Below are 22,454 nucleotides of genomic sequence, written 5' to 3'. Positions count from 1 at the left end.
ACTGAAAAAAAAAGTTAGACATGTAGGTCATTTCGTTACCCAAATTTGTTTTCATTTGAAATAAATGGGATGAAACTGAAAGGGGGTATTGAGATAATTTGGTTTTGACAGACAAAATGTCAGTTGACAAAAAGCCTTTCTATGATATTCTATTTTTCATAAGCAAATTTGATTTGCAAGGATATGACAGATTTGGTGTTTCTAATCACTTGGCCTTCTACATTGTCTGGCAAAAGTCTGTTAAGATTAGAAGTTGGTTTTATTTTGATATATTTTACAAACTTGAATACAACTGTCACGGATACCATCAATTTCAGTAGTTCTGTAGTCAGGATAAAAGGCTAGAATTGATTTGTTTCTTTAGCTCTTTTTCTTTGCTAAATTCTATGTAATATATACATTTATGCCTGCRTATAGAGATTCTCTTCAGATGGTTACAATATACAATCATCATAGGCGCAAAAGGCACTGGTGTTCAAAGCTGGCAAGATACTAATTCGTAATGCAGCAGTTCTGTCCTTTCCTCTACTTTTTGCTTTCTTTTTCTTCTGCAGCTTCATCTTCTCAGCTGTTTTCCAAGTCCTTCCTGAACAGTCTCACCTGCTGTGTTTTTCTSTTCAGTCTCCTGCCCCATTCTCTTTTCTTTGTGTTCTACAAGAAGTGTAGAAGAGTACAAATAGAAGAGCAAGTAGAATGGGGATTAAGAGAGTCTTTGGGGGCTGTGCCCTCTTGAAGGAACAGACAATCACCTGCCTTAACTTGGCTTCGGAGAACCAGGTAGGCAGGAATAAAGGGAAGCAGTTAAACAGCATTATTAGTTCAGTCCACTTCTGTGAATCTGACTGTGTTAATTTCTAAACTGTATTAACTTTGTTTTTGATGCTGTATTGTTATTTGAATTAAGGATATTTCTTTACCTTCACCTTGTCATCCAATCAGGGAGCATGTTACCATTAAAGTCTCCTGGATTTTCACGTATGAGACTGGTTTTCCAGGAAAATTATGACTTTTTATAGATTCTCTGTGCTTAAAGGAATAGCAGTATATTGCTGTAATTCTCTTTAGAATCTCTGGATTCACATTCCACTCTGTTGCATATAAGTCATTGTCTTTATGTTTCCTAGTGGACTGGTTTTGTTTTTCTATTTCACAGATCTTTTTCATAAATTGAAGTAGCTTTTTTGTATGTTATGGATTTTAGACCATAGCTTGCACAGGGCAGAGAGGCCTTCGTGTTTCAAGCTGATAGAGCAGATAGCTCTCGGGGAAAAGTTTTTACAGCTGTCTGTGCGAAAATGCTTTTCACACGTGTGCCACTAAGAGTGACATTTAATGTTTCAATGCTCTTAGGCAGATTTTCCTAAGTTAGGCTAAGTTGAGTTATAGCAGAAACAGTAAACTAAGTATGTTGAATTTACTTGAGGTAGAGAGGCAACTTACTTAAACTGCTTGTGGTGAGAGAAGTTGATGAAGATGATGAAGGGACAGTACTGGTTGGAATTAATGCAATATTTACTGTAAAACAGCTTATGAAACAGAACTTTTAAGGCTTTATATAAAAAGCGGGAAATGCTTCTTTTAGGAGAGTTGTGATTCAAGAGGAATAGCTCACTAAATTTGTCATGATGTAACTCAAAAATTTTAATCTTGCAGTCCAGTTGCTGTTATGATGTCAATCACSTTTTTGATGAAGAGTTTTATGTCACATCCTTCACTGTGGGATTTGACTTTAATAGATTTTCACAGTTGCTTGTAATATCGTTCTCTTCTATGATTCCTGACCACTTTCTGGATATTGTGAGGAAATGCAAACAGGAAGAATATTATTATGTTGCACTTCTGAAGAGGTGTTTTTGACTTGTGTTGTAACTAAAGACCTAAGCTAAGTTGTTCACAATCGTAATAAATGCAGATAAATCCAGTGGAGGAAATTATTGCACGGAGTGGAAAAATTGTGTTTTTCTAGTGTGTTCAATGGGTGAGTGAGGAAACCTAAGGGAAGCTTTCTTTACTGCAGAAAGTATAGTTGGTGAAGAGAATCTGTCATCTGAAAAAAAAAAAAAAATACGTGATATTTATTTGTTGGCTTTTAGCTGTCGAACTTCAATGCATCATGAAAATTCTTGACAGCATTTCAGGGATTCTCTGGACAGTAAGAAATTTTCATCTCTACAGACAACGGAGATACAAGCTTATTTTCTAAATGATTCTGTGTTGAATATTTCATGCTTTTGGTATCCATTAAGTCCTGTGGTTTTCAATTAGCCAGTTTAAAATGCTCCCCTGGTCAGACATCTAAATATCAMTTTTCATCCTGAGCTGGAAGTTAGGTAAGTAAACACTCTGTTTTCCAGAGGTGGTTTATCTTTGTGAATAAACCTTCTGCTTTACAAGAAATTAAACAGTCCACATAGGTTTGATATTGGGAAAACCTTCATGTCTCTTGGTGATTGCCGCTGATTGGATTTGAGTCCTGTTCAGGCTTTTGAGTTGTCTCACATTCTGTGCGTGTGTTCAGCTAGCTTTTGTTTTATTTGGGACTTAATAGAGGGTTTGTTGTATATTCATAAAAGCAAGCCAGGCTAATTTCTTTTAGAAKACTTGTGTATTACTTTTTATCATTTTATATAATATTTTCATTTACAAAGCTGGCTGCCAGAGTTCTTGGCAGTTTTCCTTCTGCTTTAGAATAATATTTTTAATATGCTTATTAATATACAGAAGAGAAATATACATATGCAATCCATATATAGAAAGAGAAGCTCAATGTAAATAGACTTTTCTGTCTTGTATTTAATACGCAGCACAAGGTCTTAAGTGTCGTTGCTCACAGATGTATGCATGCTTCCTCAATAAGTAATTTTCCTCCCTTTTTTCATCTCAGAGTAAGCCTCTGTAAATGAGGCCTAACAGTACTTGTCCTTTTGCAGAAACTGAGCTGGTTTGGGGTGAGTGAGCATGTCTGCATGTGCATGTATGGAGGGAGACGCTGATGTTTGTATCTGAACCTAGCATGTTGTTCTGTAATTCATCATCTGGGCTTCCAGCCTTGGAATGACAGAGACAGCACTCTGTAGGTCAGCTGAAACACTAGAGCACATTCTCTCTCTGCTGTATCCTGTTGGTTTTATGACTTTTTAAGGTCAGAGGGAGCTGGGGTTAATTCAGCTAAAGAATCCTCTGACTGTGATATAAATTCCATGGCTTGTACATAAATTCTAAAAGAAAAATTCTGTGGCCTGCTTTTGGACTTGAAAACTGTAGGCCAAAAGGTTAATTACTTGCCTAATGTTTCAAGCAACTTTCAGTGTTAACAGTTGCTGCCTGTGGTTTATGCTTTTCTACCATAAACCATGTGGTTTATGCTTTTTCTACCTTATACATAGATATTTAAATCCGTTAATTGTTGTCTTTAGTGTATCTTTGTATATGTATTGGTCCGTGTCTATTTAATGTGYATTAACAGTGCATTTAATATAGTACTTGTTGCTTTCCTAACTCGTTATATGCTAATGCCATCCTTCTTTGGGACAGAGCACATCAACTTGTAGAGCAGTGGAAGTTGATGTCAGGTAGTTTGTATTTGCTTGTTCACTTTCTAAGAGAATTGAATCTGTTTTACCTAATTCTCTCCTTTCCATGCCATCTTTTACTTGCTCTATTTCATAGTTTAGGGACGGGTAAGGGACAACTGATAACCATAGAAGTGTTTCAGAAAATGCTTATACACACAAAGGTAGCTTAAAACACAAGGAAGCATAATCTTATTTTTTTTTTCTGCCACACTTAGTTAAGGTCCTGATACAAAGCCAGTAAGACAACTATGACTTAAATCAGTCTTAAATATTTTCCTCAAATATTGATGTTTCTATTTAATGCTTTTCTTATTTGAGCCATGACCTAATATGTCATTCCTTTCAATACTTTYGTATTATGCATATAATTTTAATATCGGAACAGGCAACTATGCATTGATATACATAAGAAAAGRTGTACATCCAGGGGTACTCAATCTAGGATGTCTTCTAGCAAATTGCATTATAACTTATATATTTCTACTTTAAAAAGCAAAAGATAAAATGGAATCTTGAAGGAACTTCCCCTCCTAGCRCAATGAAGTATGTGCAAAAGTGTGTCTGTATCTGGTCAGTGAGCAGCTTGCTAATGTCTACAGATAGGTTCTTTCTATTCAATAACTTATAGATGCTCTCTCTCTTTTATCTACTGAACTAAAAAAGAAGAACTTGCAAAAGGCCTCAAAGGTAAGGATTCTGCATTTCTAAACCTTTCAGTTTATACATCATTGTCCTATTTATCTTGAGACAAGAGTTAAATCTTTAGAAGTACCTGTAAAGTTTCAGGCAGCTGTCAGCTTCTTGTTCTCTGCTTCCATGAATGATGAAGGAATGTTCTTACAAGGGATAGATTATTTGAATGCTAGTGTCGTCTTAGATCAAATTAATTATTCCACATAACTGATTGGTTAATGTGCCTAATCTAAAATACATGTTTCAACATTGAGTTCACCGAAGTASCAGGTTTTAATGCTCCTTTCATGGTGAAACAAAATCATTGTGGATGGGAAATGCATTTGGTTGTTCTCCCCTGTGTCTGGAGAATGCACAGGTATTGGATCTCAGTTAGAAAGCATTCATGATGCACAGGCTGATGGTTATTAATCATCAGTGAAGAAAAACAAATGCRGAAATAATTAATGTCTTAAGTCTACCAGTTTGAATATCCCTTAAAATGAAGGATGGATAGGTAAGAAATATCTCTGATCCATACTTGGGTACTGGTCCCCTATTTCTCTCAAGCAACACTTAAGGCCTATGCAGGACCAATCTCTTTAGAGAATCTCACTTATTTATCTGGCTGACTAGCAGTATATAATTACACATGTATTTGGTGTTTCTGGGTCTTGTCTTAGCCGAAGTCCAGAAGTATTTTATCTTTAAGTCATTAAATTGTTAAGTTCTCGCTGTGAGAGAGCTGTTCCTGGGTGGGTACTTTGGTGCCTTCAAAACCGCTAAGTCAGGAGTGGTAACTTTAAAGGTGGAGGATGAGCTGAGCAGACTGGAGTTCTGGATAAGGTAGAGCGCTCTGTGTATTGCCTAGCTCACATTATTTGGGGGGCTTGTAAAGAGAGTGTTTGGCTGCACTTCACCAGACTTTTCATCACTGTCCCATCATCTACCCTCCCTGGAATCCTTGGTTAAAATTCTGAAATGCTTAAAAGACCTACCGTATTAAACACTTCTGAGAGTATTACTTTGTATCTAAAAAAACTGACACTTGCACAAGGAAGAAAATTTCTAATTTTGAAACAGAGAAGTGTCTGTCTCCTTTGAATCCATTTGATGTGCTCTACAAAACATAGGTGGTGTAATTTACCAATTTTTTTTTTTAACTGCAGAAGTTTAATCTTTACTCAATAATCCATTTTGGGAGAACATTTTCTTATTTAAGATTTTTAAAATTTGATTTCTGTTCCTTACGAAGATCATTTCATTTGGAAGAAATTCAGTTCTATAGAACTTACTTTACTTGTGTTTCTTTGCCTATGTTTGCATGCAAATATTTGCATAACGCATTAGCTGAATCTCTATATTGTTAAGGGCATAAACTTTTTTTCTTTAATGGGAACTCCAGGTATAGAGCAACAGCAGTGGAGGATAAATGTGTAAAGTTGTCAAATGCTCTATATGAGCAGATAACATTCTAAAGCATATGTCACAGATTATAATTTTGTCCTATCTGTTAACCTTTTGCCCATCGTTACTTGCTGTTGAGTGCTGTCATCACCCCAGATTATCTCTGACTAAAAAGGGCTCTTGCAATTCCCTTTCTGGGCTGCCCTGTTGATCACCTGGTATGGAGTGTTGCATGTGTGAGCCAGATGGCCCTTTTGCTTCCAAATTCCTCCCCAGAAGAACTATCTTCCTTTTGACAGAGTTTGTGGTGGTGGATTCTTTGCCTCCACTCCCCCAGTTCCCCCATCCAACACTGGGATGCTCTCAAGTTAGATGTTTAAACAGGGTTGCACTTCARCATAACTTTCTGAAGATTGACAACAAAATATGCTCAGTTATTATTTATAAATCATTTTCTAATCATTGTTTTGACTAGTCCAACATTTGAATCAGAGTGATATTTAGGAGATTCCCGCAGAAGGTCGTCTGTAGAAGATTTTGAGGGACCAAAATGCCATAATTATCCATTAATTTTCTTAAAAGGAAAGAAAATAATTCCTTCTCATGATCAGTATAGTTTGTGATGAGTCTTTTTGATGTCAGTGGGTGTTGACCTAGACCTGTTTTGCTAAATCCTCCCAATGACCCAGAAACAGATTTTTTTTAAAAAATATATACTTTCCCTGTATAATTCAAATTCTCTTTTCTTTAATGCAGTAGTTTAGTTGCAATAAAGATGTAGAAAGCTATATGGTTCATTAAGTGAATGCTAACATATATAACTGAGAATTTCATACTTGTGACAAAGGAAGACACATGGAAATGATAAATTTAACGTCAAATTTAACAGAATGAAGTAGAAGCAATTCCAATCTATATTTTGGAGGAGTTCTGTGAGACTGTTTCCCCTGCAAATCTTTTTGGTTGTTCTTGTTGAACTAGAATGGGAAATCTGGTGTTTAAATTCAATTTTTAGGGCTTTGTTAAGGTTCAGTAAGTATTGTGAACCTTCTGAAGCTGGATATGTAAACACTTGAAAAAAGAACCACTATTCTATCTTGAYATCTTACTTTTCAGATCATGTTCCCATATGTTTTTCAGTCATGGAATTGCTTTTCATAATCCTTGTATTAGGGTTAAATTTATTTTTATTATGTTAAAAGCTTTGCTTTTATTCATATCAAATCTATAAGTAGAATGTCTAGACTTTGAATTATATTAAATCCACTGCAATTTATTTAAGGATTACTTATTTGCAGATATTTGTGCAGAAAGGCTGTTAATGTGTTCAGCAATTTGTTCATAGACAGCAGGATTGTGACAATCAGCTGGAATTGGAGGGCTGTAGCATTTATTACTACTGTCTTACTTGACTGTTTTGCTATTTTTAATGATAGAAGTTGTTCTTTGTTGTATTTGCAACACTACTTCTGACTACTTCTGGGCAAACTCACAAATTCAGATGTATTTAATGTGCCTACTGGATGTTCATCCTGTGCAAAAGTCTAACAATATGTTCATAGCAAAGAATGAAGCTCATATWGTCATGTTGATGTTTGCTGGTAGGTATTTTTTAAATGTAGGAGCGTGTTTGGAAATTCAAAAACATGAAAGTACTGATGCATGATGTTACCTTGCTAAACACTTGTGTCACATTGCACTTTTTTTTTCATAACACTTTTTAACTTCTTTGGAATACAAAAACCTCTCATTTTTAGACTGTGACATTTTAGTCCTGCATGAAACTTTGCACTTCAGCAAACTGTGGAAAATGTGTGTGAAGAGTGTATTACACATTCATCATGTCAAATCGGTGTTTTCTCTCATCTTTGTGTGCTGTTTATGTACTGTAGCATTAGAGAAAAGAAGGACTGCTGCTCATCTTTATCTTGTAGATAAAAAGTTAGATGGACCGTATAAGACTCCTATTGGGGAACATCTACTTCCCAACAGTCTCACTGGAGAAAATTGTGGTGGTGTTTTTTTTTTTTTTTTTTTTTTTTTTAAGAGCAGCTGACTAGTAGAACGAATAGTATTGTTTAGTTTAGTCCAAAGCAAGGATGGGAATTAATTTCCATATCCCTGGTAAAAATTAACATGTAGGATAGTTGCCTAAATCTTGCCAAAATCTGCTCTCCAAAAGTTTAGGCAACTAATCTGAACTAGATGCCTAGTCTCATTCTACAGTAAATAGAGAAAAAGAGGCATTGATAAAAGACAGTTTGTTCCATTATGCGAGAGGCAGATAAGTTAGGTCCTTTCAAGAGAACAATTCACCCCAACTTTATTTCATCCTAGATTTCAGTGCAATGCAGAACAATCAGTTTAATTTAGACATCTTGTTTTTAAATGACTGAAGTCAAATGAGGAGAAGGTTTCTCTTGCTCACAGATATGATCATCTTAAAATTACATTTTTTTAGTGCAAAGAAAGTGTATGAATATATATTTCATACACTGATACAAATGCATCTTTGAACTGTTTGGAAGGAGGCTAAGAAATCTATTTTAGAAACTTTGCTGTTGCAAGGACGTGTTTGTCTTGTGGCCAACAATCAATCTTGCAAAACCTATGAATTCTTCGAGGTGGAAGATAAGTTATATGCTTACAAAATATTTACAGTGCAAAAGAAGCATTTGCTTATGTAAGYGTAAGGACGCTGATTTATATAGATTATATATATACATACACACACGTATATATACATATATATAGAGAGAGGGCATGTAAACTGCAGGCTACAAGTTTAGGTGAAAGAGATTAGCCAAAAATAAGAGCAGGAGTGAAATGATTTGGGATCATCCTTAAGTTGTTTTACTTATAACACAGGGATGTGAGAAGTTGTTTGTATATTATAGAAAAATGCAAGTCACCAGGTATCAATGTCAACCAAGAGCTTACATATTACATTGTAACAATGTTACATTGTAATCTGGAATTCTGGAACAATAGGAAAAAAAAACGTAAATTTGAAGTACAAGATAGCTGCTCAAAGCAGGGCTTTGTCAGGTATGACATACTGATCTAAAGTCATAGTGTTGCCCTCTACTGGCACCTGCTGAAAGCTCTTGCAGCGTTACTCCTCCAGTATCATCATCTCCATGATTCATTGCTGAAGAACATTGCTAATGGACTTCAGACAAACTCAAAACCTTCCTTTGAAAGCAAAAGACTTTGTCTTTAAGGAAATTTGGAAATGGGAATGAAGGAGAGAAAAGGAGGGGGAATGTACAGTTCCTACTTGTCAACACTCATCTGCTTACAAACTGCTGAAAACTTTACTTTCTGCATTCAAAAGGCCTAAAACATAAAAATGTCAGCTGAATTAATTAAATGCTTGAGCACTGACAAGTGCTGGAGTACTTGAAGGATTCAGGCATGGCTTTAAGACAGCAAGGGTCACGAGAGATAGTGTCATGTTTCAAACAGATGTGAAGCTTCCCCTTGAGAAACCAACTAAGACATAGTAACTGTTGTTGTATAAAAAAACCCACTCAAATTCACACAATTTTGCTTCTTATAGAGAGATGGCAGGATACCAGAGGGGAAAAAAAAGTATTTCACAAGTATTTCACTATGCATTTTTCTGCTCCTCTCATTAACTTTTTTAAAAATAATAAAAGAGCAGAATCTTGCATTAACAAATGTTATTTTTTTTTTATCCCTCACTCGAATAATCCTCTAATGACAACTGCCCTCAGGTCTCTGCMTTCTCTGTGACTGTATGGAAGTTTGATGTATGACAGTGACTGCTGGTGCATCACCTGTACGTCATTCACCTTGAGTCCTTTTGAAGAACTGTTTCTGAGGCAGTCTCCACTTTGAGCAATTCCCTGACATTTTGTTCCTAAGAAACAGAACACTCAGTATCTTCTTGCTGAGCAATTGTAGAGAGAGAACACCTCATTTGAAGAAAAGCTGAGAAGAGGGATGAGGCTTCCTTTCTCCAAGCCAAGACAAATGTCCCCATTATTAGGGACTGTGAAGCTTTAAAAGCTGATCTCTGATAGTCTCTCTTGCACTCTGATCTTTGCCTTATCAGTGAAAGAGCTCTTAATATCTGATAATATGGGTAAAATGTAGATAATCTTACTTGTTTACCCRTTTTCTAGGACTGAATTTGAGTGTTAATTAATGTTTATCTGACTCTTGCAGTATGTGAAATATCTCTGTACAGGCAAAGATTCTTGGGCAGAATTCTCAGCATTGACTGGTAGAAGTGACTTTGTTTCACTTATGTTTTCAGATAAAGGTTTGTTACCCCCTCAGCAACATGATTGTGCAGAACAGATGCCATTTTGTTCATGGAAAGTAGTTGTTGTATGTTAACTTGTTGAACTCCATAATAAGAAACAATCTAGTATTTGTTCTTAAAGCTCTGAATACAGAAAGATACTAGAGTTAGATTCTAGTACAGTGCCTAAAAGGTTGAAAATTAAAGTATCCCTGGGGAATATAAAACTTCTTAGAAATTATGGAAGTAGCTCAGAAGCTCTTCATTGTATGGTTATGTGTGGCCCAGTATTGCCATTACACTGATGTGTTTTTCATTAGATCAGCAAAATCAGTGCTACATGACACCAGTTTAATGGAGCATTAAAACTAAATACATTTAAGATTTGGGATGCTGCAGTGGAGATGCTGGGAGCCTTCTGCTTTCACTTCAATCATAAATTGTGACGCAAAGGTTGCTGAAACACTCATAGAAARATATTAACTAGCTTTTAACACACTTAGGTCAGGCACAACATTAAAACAAGACTCTATTTTATGTTTAAATTGGATTCTGGATGCCCAGAGGGCTCTAATAATGACCAGATGTGAAATAAGAGAAGTAGTTGGGAGCAGTTAATGCCTAAAGCATAAAAAAGACTATGTAAAAGCTGCTACAGAATGTGGTTTGTGGGCCAAGGGGTGGAAGGATTGGTGTATCATTTAGTTTCTGTGTGTGTGTATGTGTACATACCTTGCTAGGACAAAAYCAAGTAGCCAAGGGTAATATTTTGATCCAGACGTGAATTTTTACGTAATTTTCCTACTGCTCGAATCTTTCTTATTATTTGAACTGAGCATGAAGATGAGGGCAGAAGGATATAGCTCAGTTTGACAGATAACATACCGTGAGGCTGCTGTGTACTGGGGCTGCATTAGTAGATTCTGATACTTTTATTCCTTTCAGGTGAACGTCCTTATCAGTGCCCTTACTGTGACAAAGCTTTCAGCAAGAATGATGGATTAAAGATGCATATTCGCACTCACACAAGGGTAAGTCCTACGTAAGGGTAAATGTAGTTTTTTGTGTTTACTTGTCTATAAATTGTATGTGAGGGTGGGAAAAAATTTACTACTTTGAGATAAGACTGCATCAACCAAAATGCATTATACTTCGCAAAAGAAGAGGCAAAGGCTTCAGTCATTAACTGTTACATTCCAATTGTCTCCCTTACTGACCTTCTATTTTTAATATCTTCAGTTTTTTGTATGTTAATAGTAATAGTACTAATTCCTTCCTGTAACCTGACTTTATCTATTCATACAAGAAATATTTTCAGTTTCCACTGGGAAAACAGTTCTGTAAAGGCTTCACTGTTGAAACCTGAATATCCAGTGCTTTGTTTCTTACTGTTGTTTTCAAATCCTGTCACTGTGAGCTTTTGTAGAGGCTGTACTTTATTAACTGATGACAAATATTAAGCTGTAAAACAGCTTGGTGAATTAAGTGAAGGCAAAGTAAAAAGGAACTTCTAGATCCCTCCAAGATCATTCTTAAACTTAAAGTCTCAATTATCACAGAGGTTCTTTGTTCTAGAAAGAAAGGTTTGTCGTGCATGTGCATTTGCTAGAGGACAGGCAAGATCTCAAGCCTGCTCAGCTATTGCTTATTCCTTTCTAGCAAGGAGACTGAAAGCTGCCTTGAAGCAGCCAGCTGTGAATTCCCKTAATAAAAGGAAATCTGTAGCTGAAGTAAAGCCAGTCAGCGTTCTGCATCCTACCTGCCTCTGGTTTCACCATTCACTCTTTGGGGAAAAAAAACAAAAAGTTAGGAGCAAATTATAGCCTTTATCACTAATCTCTTGGGGGCTGTTAACTGCTTGCAGCCAAACCAGCAAGTTCTCTGTCCATTAGGATATGGGGAAAGTAGAACTGAACTTAGTGGTCTCCATATGCTAATATGCACATTCAGTAATTTACTGCTGAGATTAAAAAATTAAAGATTTAAAAATTACTTCAAGGCTGTTCTTTTCGTTAAATTTCTTGCATTTCTACCCAGGTCTTCAGGATGTTAGCTGGGGGTCATTGATAAAGTATTATGTATCCTACCCTAAACTTTAGTTTGGAAGTACTTGGTAGTTTCTCTAATGCYGCCTGGAGATTGACTGGTGGAGGGATAGTTCCATGACAGGAGTTCTTAATTGACAACATTTCTTGGGTTCCCTAGCATAAAAAGTGCAACTTCCTTTTCATTTCATATGCTTGTGGATAGCTGCTTAGCAAATTTAAATTATATTCCTTTTTTTTTCCTGTATAAGAAAACTCTGTAATGTAATGATAATGCAAAGCATTTGCAACACTTTTGTTCCGTAGATCCAGCACACTGTGACTATACTAGTTCTTGCAGTCAAGGATTGGTTCATTGAGAATCTTGAGTTTGGACTAGCTGGTTTACAGGAGATTCAGAATTTAGTTTAATACATATTTAGTATAGCATACAGAATCCCTTATAAAATCTCAAAAGATATATGGAATATGTAAATGTATTCTTTTGCATCATCTCTGAAATGAATGTTTTAAACTTAACACTATGTTTCACTATGTAATGGGAAAATACAATGTTTTGCATTCTTTTCCTTTTCTTATCTTTTCCTAAATTTACATTTTCCTTTGGATTTTTTCTTGCATGCCTACTGCAGCATAGTTATTTAGAGAATAGGATATAAATCCAGAAAATATTTTTGAATTAGTTAGGCCTATCAGAGTAGGAGAAAAAAAAAAACCCTAAACATTCATAGCACCTCAATGGCCATACTAGCAGAAATCTTGAAAAAGATTTTGGTCGGCAGATTGTGAAGTAGCTTAAGTGTAATAAATATGACATTCAACAAGGCAAGTGTCATTGCAGAGATSAAATCTATATTTTACCAGTGGGATTAAGTGCCAAACTTGATCCTGTGGATCAGGGGAGGCTGCTGGAAAAATCATTGTAGAAAGTTGATTTAGGTCTGGCAGCTGCTAAACTGAGAGCAACCTGGGTGGCCACAGGTGTCAGCTCTAACACTGGAGTAAACAGAAAAGGTAAGTCAAAACCCCTACTGACAATATAAGGAGAAGAAAATACCAACCACCTAATATTGAAATGTCACCTGAGTACTGATTTTATTATAAAAATAGATGTGATTGTTTTTTCCCCTGAAGAAAAAGAAATAAAACAGCTCAATAAATATAAGTGTGGAACTTACTGAAGGTCCTGGKGAAATGCATTTATAAATTATGTCAGCTTTGAAGATACACATATATTGCCAACCTACACCATGAAATAAACTTCAACCTTTCCTAAGGCTTTATTCAGCACCTGCCATGTTATATACTCTGAGCTTTAACATGGAGGAAAAAATATTTTATTTTACTGTAATGTAAGTGTTAACATTTTAAAATGTAATCCTATATATGTGTCCAAAATTATTGTCATTTTAAATCAGTATTTTCTTTGCATCTGAAAATGTCATTTTATTACATTAAGTTTCATGATTATACAAAGCAGTGATGGAAAATGATAAGAATAGAAGCCATTACAAGTGCTTTTGTCACTTGAATTTAATATTTTATTTTTATACTTACAAGATGTAATAGCTTAAGAAGTCTGAGTTCTGGTGTTTGAAAGGCATCTGTTTAAGCATGCTTAAAACACCCGATATGCAGACTACTCTGTAAGAAATACATCAAGTGATATGCATTGATTAAAATAAATACACACATAGCAACAATTCCCCCCACCAAAAAAACCAACAAACCTATTTTTGTAATTATGTAACTAACTTTACTTTTCTACATTTGAAATGTCTGGCGAGTATTGACATCTACACATCCAGCTACTAATCTCTATGTATATTGCATGGGACTGGTTAATAGACTGCTGCTGTTACGTAGCTTCTGGATACTTTAGTTATCATTATCTATAATGCTGATTCAGGGGCTTTGCCTCTTGTTCTTGCTGGCTCCTTCTAAATTGGCAATTGCTGTAATGCATGGATTGGTCTGGTCTAGTGGCCTGAATATTGGGCGTATTTTGAAGCCTGCTTCTCAGTTCCTTAATCCCATGCTTAGTAGTGGCGGAGTGTCTACTCAGGCTACTGGCACATGTTCAAAGTTATCCACAGAAGGTGAGGACTGACTGCATTATGTGCAAGAGTTACCCAGCTGAGTTGATTTGGAGTTTCATTAAAGAACTCATTGGAAATAGTATATGTGAGCATGGAGCTAGACAGTCTTTGCTAAGGTTTTCCTTCCAACTCAGTGTTCAAGTTTGTTGCTAGGCTAATATGGGCAGCAAACTGTCTTCATCCTGCACTTAGTTGAAAAGTTGTCTTCAGAGCACTAATGTGAAACTGGATTTTTGTTGTTGTTTTTGTTTTTGAACTGGATTTTTAAATTCAAAAGAACAAAACAATCTTTAATACATGAAAAAATATTGAAGGTTGTGCCATAATTTTCCTTATTTTCTATTTCCTAGGAATATTTGGGCTTAAGAAAGCTTTAAAAACAGGTGGTCTAGAAAAGGTTTTCCATGTCATTCACCCCACTCCACCCCTAAAAATATATATAGTCTTGTATGCACAAGATGGTTTGTCATGAAATAACATATGAGGTGTAGATTGAATTTTGATTTTTTCCTCAGTATTAGATTCTCTCTATATTTCCCCATAGGAGAGGTGTGAGTTCCCAAACATCTGTCAACTTGAAGATGTGATTTTGCTAGCGATATGGTTTCTTGTGAAATCCCTGTTTGTATACAGAATATAGAAAGTTTGGATACTACAGCATCTGTATTTTTTCACAATCTTTTTTTGTTCTTTTGTTGTCGTCTTTTGGATTTTTGTTTCTTGTCCTGATAGAAAATACTTTTGTATTGCTCCTGTTTTACCATGAGCAGATCAGCTTAGGGGCAAAAATTTTTGTGTCACAAAGTTTTTGTTTCTAAAGTGATTTATTAACTGCATTTCTCTTGTTTATTGAACTTTAATCACTATAAGATTCAATACTCTGCAACTTCTGGAGAGTTACAAATTTTCATCAACTTTGTCTTTCCGTTTCAACATTACTTCAATAATTTAATGCAAGTCTGATCATTTAAGTGGGCCTCTGGCTGTGGGAGGGCCATTCGTTGCAGCTTTACCCCCCCAAAAACCCTCTCTTTCTAAGAGGGAATCTTGTTAGTTCTTTTGTGTTCTTCACACTTAAATACAAAACTGGGCTCCATTAACTGTCACCATCTGTGGTCTTAACTGACTTGGTCTCTATTCTCAACAGCTGGTTGAGAAGAACAGTTACTACCTGGCTGAAAATATCACTACCATTGCTTTCTTGATATTAATCAGCTTAATGGCTTTTATAAGGCTGAAATGTAAATTTAAACCTCAGCAGCATAAGTAGTCCTTGCTGTGGAAAGTATTGTGCTGTCTTTATGACCCCACTCAGTTCCATGCCAGTTCCATTATCAAAAATACAAGCTGATTGCTGTTTTTTTTTTTTTTTTTTTTTTTAAAGCCTCTTTTCTTCTAATGAGTATAAATCTCCCTCAGCAAAGGTCTGTACCTGCTGTTTACCAAGAGAAGTAGAGAGCAGCCTGGATTTATGCAGGTTTTACTAACAAACCTTATATAAGTTCTAGGATTATGAATCACAGTTTTATTGTTATTTTTCTTAAATACATCATGTTTACCTCCAGATTTCCCTATTAGACCTTATTTAGGTACCTTTTATCCTGTGTAATCAATGACAGTATTTTTATCACAGATAACCCAGCATGCTTGTATTTATATGTCTTAGGGGAGATGTAGGCAGCTGCAGCAACAGTTACCAGTGCGGATGTTCTGCTTTTAAGTATTTCCATCTGCCATAGTTGTAGCATAGGCTGTACACATGTTCTGTCAATCTGTTAAAGGTGGTGTTAAGTGTCCCTGAGAATTGGTTATCTTCTGGATTTTTTTCTAATGCAAGGCACTGTTTGCATAGGATCGAAAATAGTATCTCATGATTCAGAGAAGGCACTGTTTTGTTTGTCACAGCAGTTAAAACATTGAATTCCTCTTATGCCTTTAACATCATGAAACAAAAATTGTAAGGGATCGGAACTTAGGAGTCGGCCTGCTGTTTTGTCAGGCGTCTCCCCGAGTGCCAAGTCCCAGCTGGGTTGGCCACTCTTAGCTTAGAGGCCAGAAGGTTGTAAAGCATGATCTACATATGTCTATTCATAACTGATATACTTTAAAATATAATATTAAGTCACTTCAGTATCAGCTACATCCTGTCTCTCTCACTCTCCCTGCCCCCTTCCTCACTTATGTCATCAATAAAAGAAAACACATGTAATCCTTTGGCTTTCCTGTCACCATAGCCATGGTCTGGCAGATGCTTTCTGAACAGAGGATGGATTTATAGTACCAGCAGTTGCAGTCTGCTCTGAAGTTAGACATACATGATCTTCCCAGTGACCTTCCATTTTGTTGATGTTTAGCAGGTTTTTCCTTTAGCTTTGTGTTTCAAATCTGACTAGCTTTCTTGTAATTTCATCATTGCACCTATTGTCTTTTTGTTGTGGTATTAAGTCTTTCAGACTTGTTACTGTGAATTTTATTTGCGTTTTCTGTGCGGGAGTGGTGGTTATGCCAAGCCAGCATCATCTTCTGCATATTTCAAATGAAGTCTTATCCAAGTCCTAGTCTAATGCATTGGAAACTAAGTTTGAAGGAGGTGGGGGATGGAAAGAAAAAAACAAAAAAGCCCAGAATATTTTTTTTTTTAAGACATTGGTCTTTGAGGTTGATAGCCTCTTTGAAACTAGCAAAAACCTGTAGCTCTTAAGGGAAGCTCAGGGCCAAGAGCTTTCCCTGACAGCTCTGCTGATTTTACTGTAATGGATGTGATTGTGAACAAATGGCATCTTAGTGGAGAGAGAGGAGAAGGGCYTGATGTGAATCAAAAGCGCATCTGCTGAAGTCAGTGGAATATACAGATGTGAAGAGATCTAAAATTAGATCAAAGACAGCTTTGGATAAGTTTCATGCAATACAGATGTGAATTCTAATATAAATGCCAAGAGGATGGTTAGATGCCCCTTTTTGGAGCAGATAATAATGCAAATAACAGGGAGGTATTCTAGCCCAGATTTGTAACTTGTTTAGCTTCACAGAGGTTGTTACAGCTCTTTCTCTAAAATGGAGTTGAGTTGTTCTTGAACTACATTTAACTCTGAAATGGATCAGATAATTATAATAAACTCCTCAGCTCTTTGTACAATAAGACAACAAAATGGAAACAAGTACAGCTGGTGCAGTTTGCCATAATGAATGCTTTCATAGGTGTCTAAGAGGCGCGAATTACACACTTTGCACTTTTTGTGGAATAGCCTACACAGAAAGTAAAGATTTATTTTTCAGAGAATTCATAGAAAATGTGGCTTGTGTTAACCGCAATGCCAAACCAATTAAAGATGTGTTGCAGAAATCTGCGTTTCATATGGTTTGTCCATACGTTTTGTTAAAAATTATAGCAGCTTATGTCCTTGTCTTGGTGAGCTAGAGTATTGCTGTCACTACAAGCTGAGGCATTGAGGTCCATGACATTTCCTTTTCTAGGAAGCCTCCTCCTGGAAACCTCTACAATGACTTGCAAAATGTAGAGCGCGGTCTTTAGCCTTGGGGCGATCTCTGAACACTGCAGACACCTGCCCTGGAAGCAGAGATGGGGGCTTTGGTCAGTGCAGTACTGACTAAAAGGCCATTTCACTGCTTGTGTAGGTTATGCTGAGTCCCTGACTGATCAATATATGGAGCCCTCATTGCCCTCTCCACAGGGACGTTCAGTGACCAGAGAATTTCATTACTTCATAGCTTTAACTCATGATTTGAGTTTTTACTTGCACTTATCCTTGGGTTGCATGGCATCTCCAAAAGATCGTAAAGCAAAATGCCTATTATTTGTTAATTCAGGGAAGCAGTGTTTTTATTGCCTGTTGATATATAGTATTTGTTTTTAATTTAATGCCACTTTAAAATCCTCCTTATTTACTTTGTTGTCTAAAGTGTACATTTTTGGAACTTGAGCAATGTGGAATGGGAGAACACATAAAAGTAGTGCAAGAGAAGTGTAATTATTTGACTATGAAAATATAACAGTGCCTCTAGAACATCAAAATCTTTAGGGAGACAGCAGGCAATACCGTAACATTAAGTCTTATATTAAACCAATTGGCTTAAGTGTGTTTTTTCCCGCTCTTTTTCCTATATTAAGAAGAACTTTAAAAGAAGAAAATCAGTATATATGTAGTTGGCCATGCATATCTCTATTTATTTGAAGTCAGTGGGCTTGCAACTCTTATAACATCATGTGTTACAGTAGCTGCTAACCAATAGTTCTAATAAAAATACAGATGGCTTGGTTGCCATCTGCACTTCTTTTGAGATTCTGCAATGAATTTGCTATTAACCTTCTGTCACCACTTATCAAAGTAAGGTTTTTCTCTTCTATAGGCTTTCCTTGTGTTGTCCCCCCCACACCATTTCCTCCACTCACCTCTCCCTCCGCTTGGAAACCTGCTTACAAGCCTCAGGTTATTACACATCTAACTTTTCTTTAAGCTTTTATGGAGGATGAAGGAAAGTGCATTGGAATTTTATGGGGGGTTTTTTTGTGCCTTTCACAATATGGAAAAACAGGCTCCCAAAATGGGTGGATTTGAAAGACTGGAACAGATAATTAATTTGTAAGTGGGTGTTGAAGTGGAAACTGTCTGGCCACAGCTTTCCCAGCTTTCACTTAATCATTTGAAACTCATTTTCTGTTGTTTTCACTGACTGTAATCCCTTAGAGAGAATATAAAACTTGCCCCATGCAGCATGGATTTCTGCTCCCCTAATGACTTGGGCTCTGCGTTGACTCACTCCCACCCTCTCTCCCTCGCTGTCGTCCCTGTGCGCAGGAAAAGCCGTACCAGTGCTCCGAGTGCAACAAGGCTTTCAGTCAGAAGCGGGGCCTCGATGAGCACATGCGAACCCACACTGGAGAGAAGCCCTTTCAATGTGATGTGAGTTGCTCCATCCCTTTGTCTTCTTGACTTTGGTGCACGATTAAGATGCAATTTTTACTGCGAGTATTGGCCTTGAACCTATTGTCAGTGACGTAAAGTTGTGCCTCTCATGGTCTTTGATTGCCTAACTATTGAAAGACCATTTAGGGAATTTTATGTACCATTTTTAGTTACCAAGAGCATTGCACGTACTCTTATTTTATGGTTTAAAATCCCTTAAGAGTTGTTTTCACCATTCTTAATACAATTTGGATGTTACACATCATGGCATTTGGGATCTTTTGGAGTTATATGACAAGTTAATGGTTGGAGATTAGTCTGTACAGGAAAAGTTATTTAATTAATTACTTGGAATCTGAATGCTTCTGTTACAGTTTTCAGTTTCTGTTTGAGGAAATCTGGTCTTTATTTATTTAAGGATCTGTTCATGTTATTCATTTAAATGAATCCTGGTTTATTTCCAATACAGTATGTGGCCTACATGATGCCTTTAGTGGACTCTACACTTACCTTTAAATGTCAGTTATCTCCATCCTCCCTATTTGAACAAAAGTTTGATCATTTTAAAGGGGTTGTTTGGAGTTCAAGTGCACATAAAGCAAATATGACTTGGTAAATCCATGAAACAGCAATCTGCCTTTAGAAATTAAAATGCCAAGTGAAGTCCTGGAAAAAAAGAAAAAAAAAACTTGTATATGTGAGCACATCACAAGATATATCATATATTTAAGTAATAATTCTATGTTTTCCCTGCTGATTTCAAACAAGATATGTAGTAGAATGTTTTAGAGCCTTGAAGCAAAAGCAGGGCACATTCTGCTAAAGCTAGTTTTTAGATGAACATTGTAAAGGAGGGGCGGTGGGGGAGAAGTTTCTCAAGACTGTTATGCTTTAAAAAATTACTTGAAAAATAGAGGATTTGCTCTGGAATTGCATGCCCTGGTTCAGAAACACCTGGGAAGTGTGTCACTAGCCACTTGCCTGGGGTGGTCTTTTTGTAAAAAGAATGCGATAATAATTTTAAAAAGGGGATTTAGAAGGAGTGCCTGGTAGAGAGGAGAAATATGTTTGGCTTCTCTTTTAGGTAAATGGGAAGAAAAAAATGTAAAAGAACACTTAGTAAGCATGCCCACCTTTTGAAATAGAAAGGAGTCAGTCCGATGTATGCAGAAAGATGTCATGCTTCATAAACCTGTTACTGTTCTTTGAAGGAGAGCTTTTCAGAAGATTTTTCAAAAGTTTTCGACTGTTCTGCTGAATTTGGAGTTTCTTCAATAAGCAAGACATTTTTGTCTAAAATTAACTTGGCATTCTAAGATCCAAAGCCTGCCTGTTCGTTCATTTTTATCTAGTAGTTTAAGCACTGTTTGCTTCTTTTACATTCCTACTTTTCTTTCTAACCTTTCTTAGCTGGGCCTATTCTTAACTTTTCACTTTGGCTTTGGTACAGGGACTTGTTAAAGAAATGACAGCTCCTCAGAAATGACTTCTTTCTCCTGAAGAAATGACTGCTCTTCTCTTCCTGCCTTCCCTCCTGTAACTGAGTAATATGAACAGATTTTTTAGGAACCCACAGATCCCTTTCTGGAGATCAGGAAGGAAATGTTCCATTTGAGGTCAAGTTGACAGAGGTTTTGTGGCATTGTTTTAATTTTTGCAGCATCCCAGATAGAATAATGTGTTTTTAAAAGCTGATGTAGTTGGGCACTTTAATGTATTGATATTTTGAGGAATGGAGCTGCTTTTCCCCCTTTCCCATTTTCCCACCCTGCATCTGTGGTACCACTTTAACATAAGATATTGAAAAATACTAGTCAGACTAACAAGTCCCGTATTCTGTAACGGAGTTACTCTCCCAGTGCCTTAACACATTTATTAAGTGTTGCAAATGTGTGTGTCTGTGGCTTCACCGTTGTAAAATAACGAGTGCTTTATGCAATTGAGATTTTAAAACCTCTTTTGTCTTAACTGTCTTAGGTTTGTGATCTGTCCTTCAGCCTGAAGAAAATGCTGATCCGACACAAGCTGACTCACAACCCCAATCGCCCCATGGCAGAGTGCCAGCTTTGCCACAAGAAGTTTACAAGAAACGATTACCTCAAAGTGCACATGGAAAATGTCCATGGGGAAACTGACAGCTAATTACAGCTCACGCAAGAAGACTAGTTCTCATGTTCCAAAGTGCTCCATTTGTAGAAGTATAGACTCCAGATTTCTCACCTGACCAATGAACAAAGTCAGGAGAAACAACTGTAATTTCTTCACATACTGTTTTTCCTGCCTTTTTTTGTATTCTACTAGTTGATTGAAAAAAAAAAATCACCCAAAGTAACAAATCAGTTTGAAAATAAACAGGTAAAGATGACACAAGTTTTGGAAGCTTTTCTGTAAAAAGAAAAAAAAAATGTTTAAATAAAATGCACCTCTTCACTTGTAACTGTAGTAACCTAGGTATTGGTGGCATTACCTGTAAAGTTTAGACATTTTGCAGCTGAACCCGTGGCTGTCTGCAATTCTCTGTCTCTGTATCTAAGCTTCAAGTCACCATTAAAAATGCTGAAGTTGGAATTTATTGTCATTAGATTGACTACTGATTATATCTTGGCATAATTATTCAGATCTTGCTGCTGTGTTTTATTGTAACGTAATTCTGTCTCATTTTATTTACAGCTTTTGACTTGAATTGGTTCTCTACATGCCAAAAGGTATGGGTACAGAAGCTGCAGAAATCTTTCGCCTTAGCTGTTATGAATGAGCATTCAGAAGGTTGTAATTTCTGCTGATAACATGAAGCGAGACAGAAGTAAAAAATTGAGCAGTTTAGTTTAGGTACCATATTCATACTCATCGTTGTGACTGCAAAGGCAAGTGGAATTTTAAGAGTGACTTACACTAGTGTACAGAACAGTTACAGTTATATAGTTAACATATTTGATTTCCTGGTAAACTGCTATTTCCAGAGTGTATCCTGCTAAATCAGATGTCCTAATTTTTTTCATCTTGATGAAACTTGTTTTCTTATTCCTGTTAATGAGCACTGGGAAAAATACTGCTTTACAGCTAAGTAACAATCAAATTCTTTCAGATATCTCATTAGGAGTTATTTGCTGTGATTCTTTTCTGTTTGTTGAGTTCCCACATGTCTTCTTTGTATCACAGCTAGATGGCTAAGAGATTTTTATCTGAAAGGACACTTAGTAGTACAACTTAAAAGGGTGATTCCATTTGCAATTCCTGAGTTATCTGTAGACTCTATCATTGCTGCAATGGCACATTCATTTTGGACCATTCAGTGTTTTTGAATGAGCTCATAACATCTTGCTTCTGATGGTTTTCATGGGGAAAAAAAAAATCAGCTTCATTCTGCACTGCTCCAGGGGCCAAGTTCCATCAGTTTTTTAATGTTTATCTTTTGATAGACTTTCTGCTGACATCTGTTTATCACATGGTAGATTTTC

General features: G+C 36.4%; 1 protein-coding gene across 1 annotated transcript in view; it reads left to right on the top strand.

Annotated features, from left to right (window-relative positions):
* Window positions 1–21,240, top strand: part of PRDM5 (PR/SET domain 5) — a 62,614-nt gene extending 41,374 nt beyond the window's left edge. Inside the window, exons 14-16 of the mRNA XM_026042726.1 lie at window positions 10,873–10,958; window positions 18,889–18,993; window positions 20,974–21,240. Of these exons, the coding sequence (XP_025898511.1) occupies window positions 10,873–10,958; window positions 18,889–18,993; window positions 20,974–21,138 (356 nt within the window). The 3' untranslated portion in view covers window positions 21,139–21,240. The remainder of the gene's footprint in view (window positions 1–10,872; window positions 10,959–18,888; window positions 18,994–20,973) is intronic.
* Window positions 21,241–22,454: the final 1,214 nt, after the last annotated feature.

The sequence above is a fragment of the Nothoprocta perdicaria genome, unplaced genomic scaffold (genome assembly GCF_003342845.1).
Source record: "Nothoprocta perdicaria isolate Ctin4 unplaced genomic scaffold, notPer1 scaffold_312, whole genome shotgun sequence".
Taxonomy (NCBI): Eukaryota; Metazoa; Chordata; class Aves; order Tinamiformes; family Tinamidae; genus Nothoprocta; species Nothoprocta perdicaria.
Note: the sequence above shows the minus strand (reverse complement) of the source record. Positions and strands in the feature narration are given on the sequence as shown.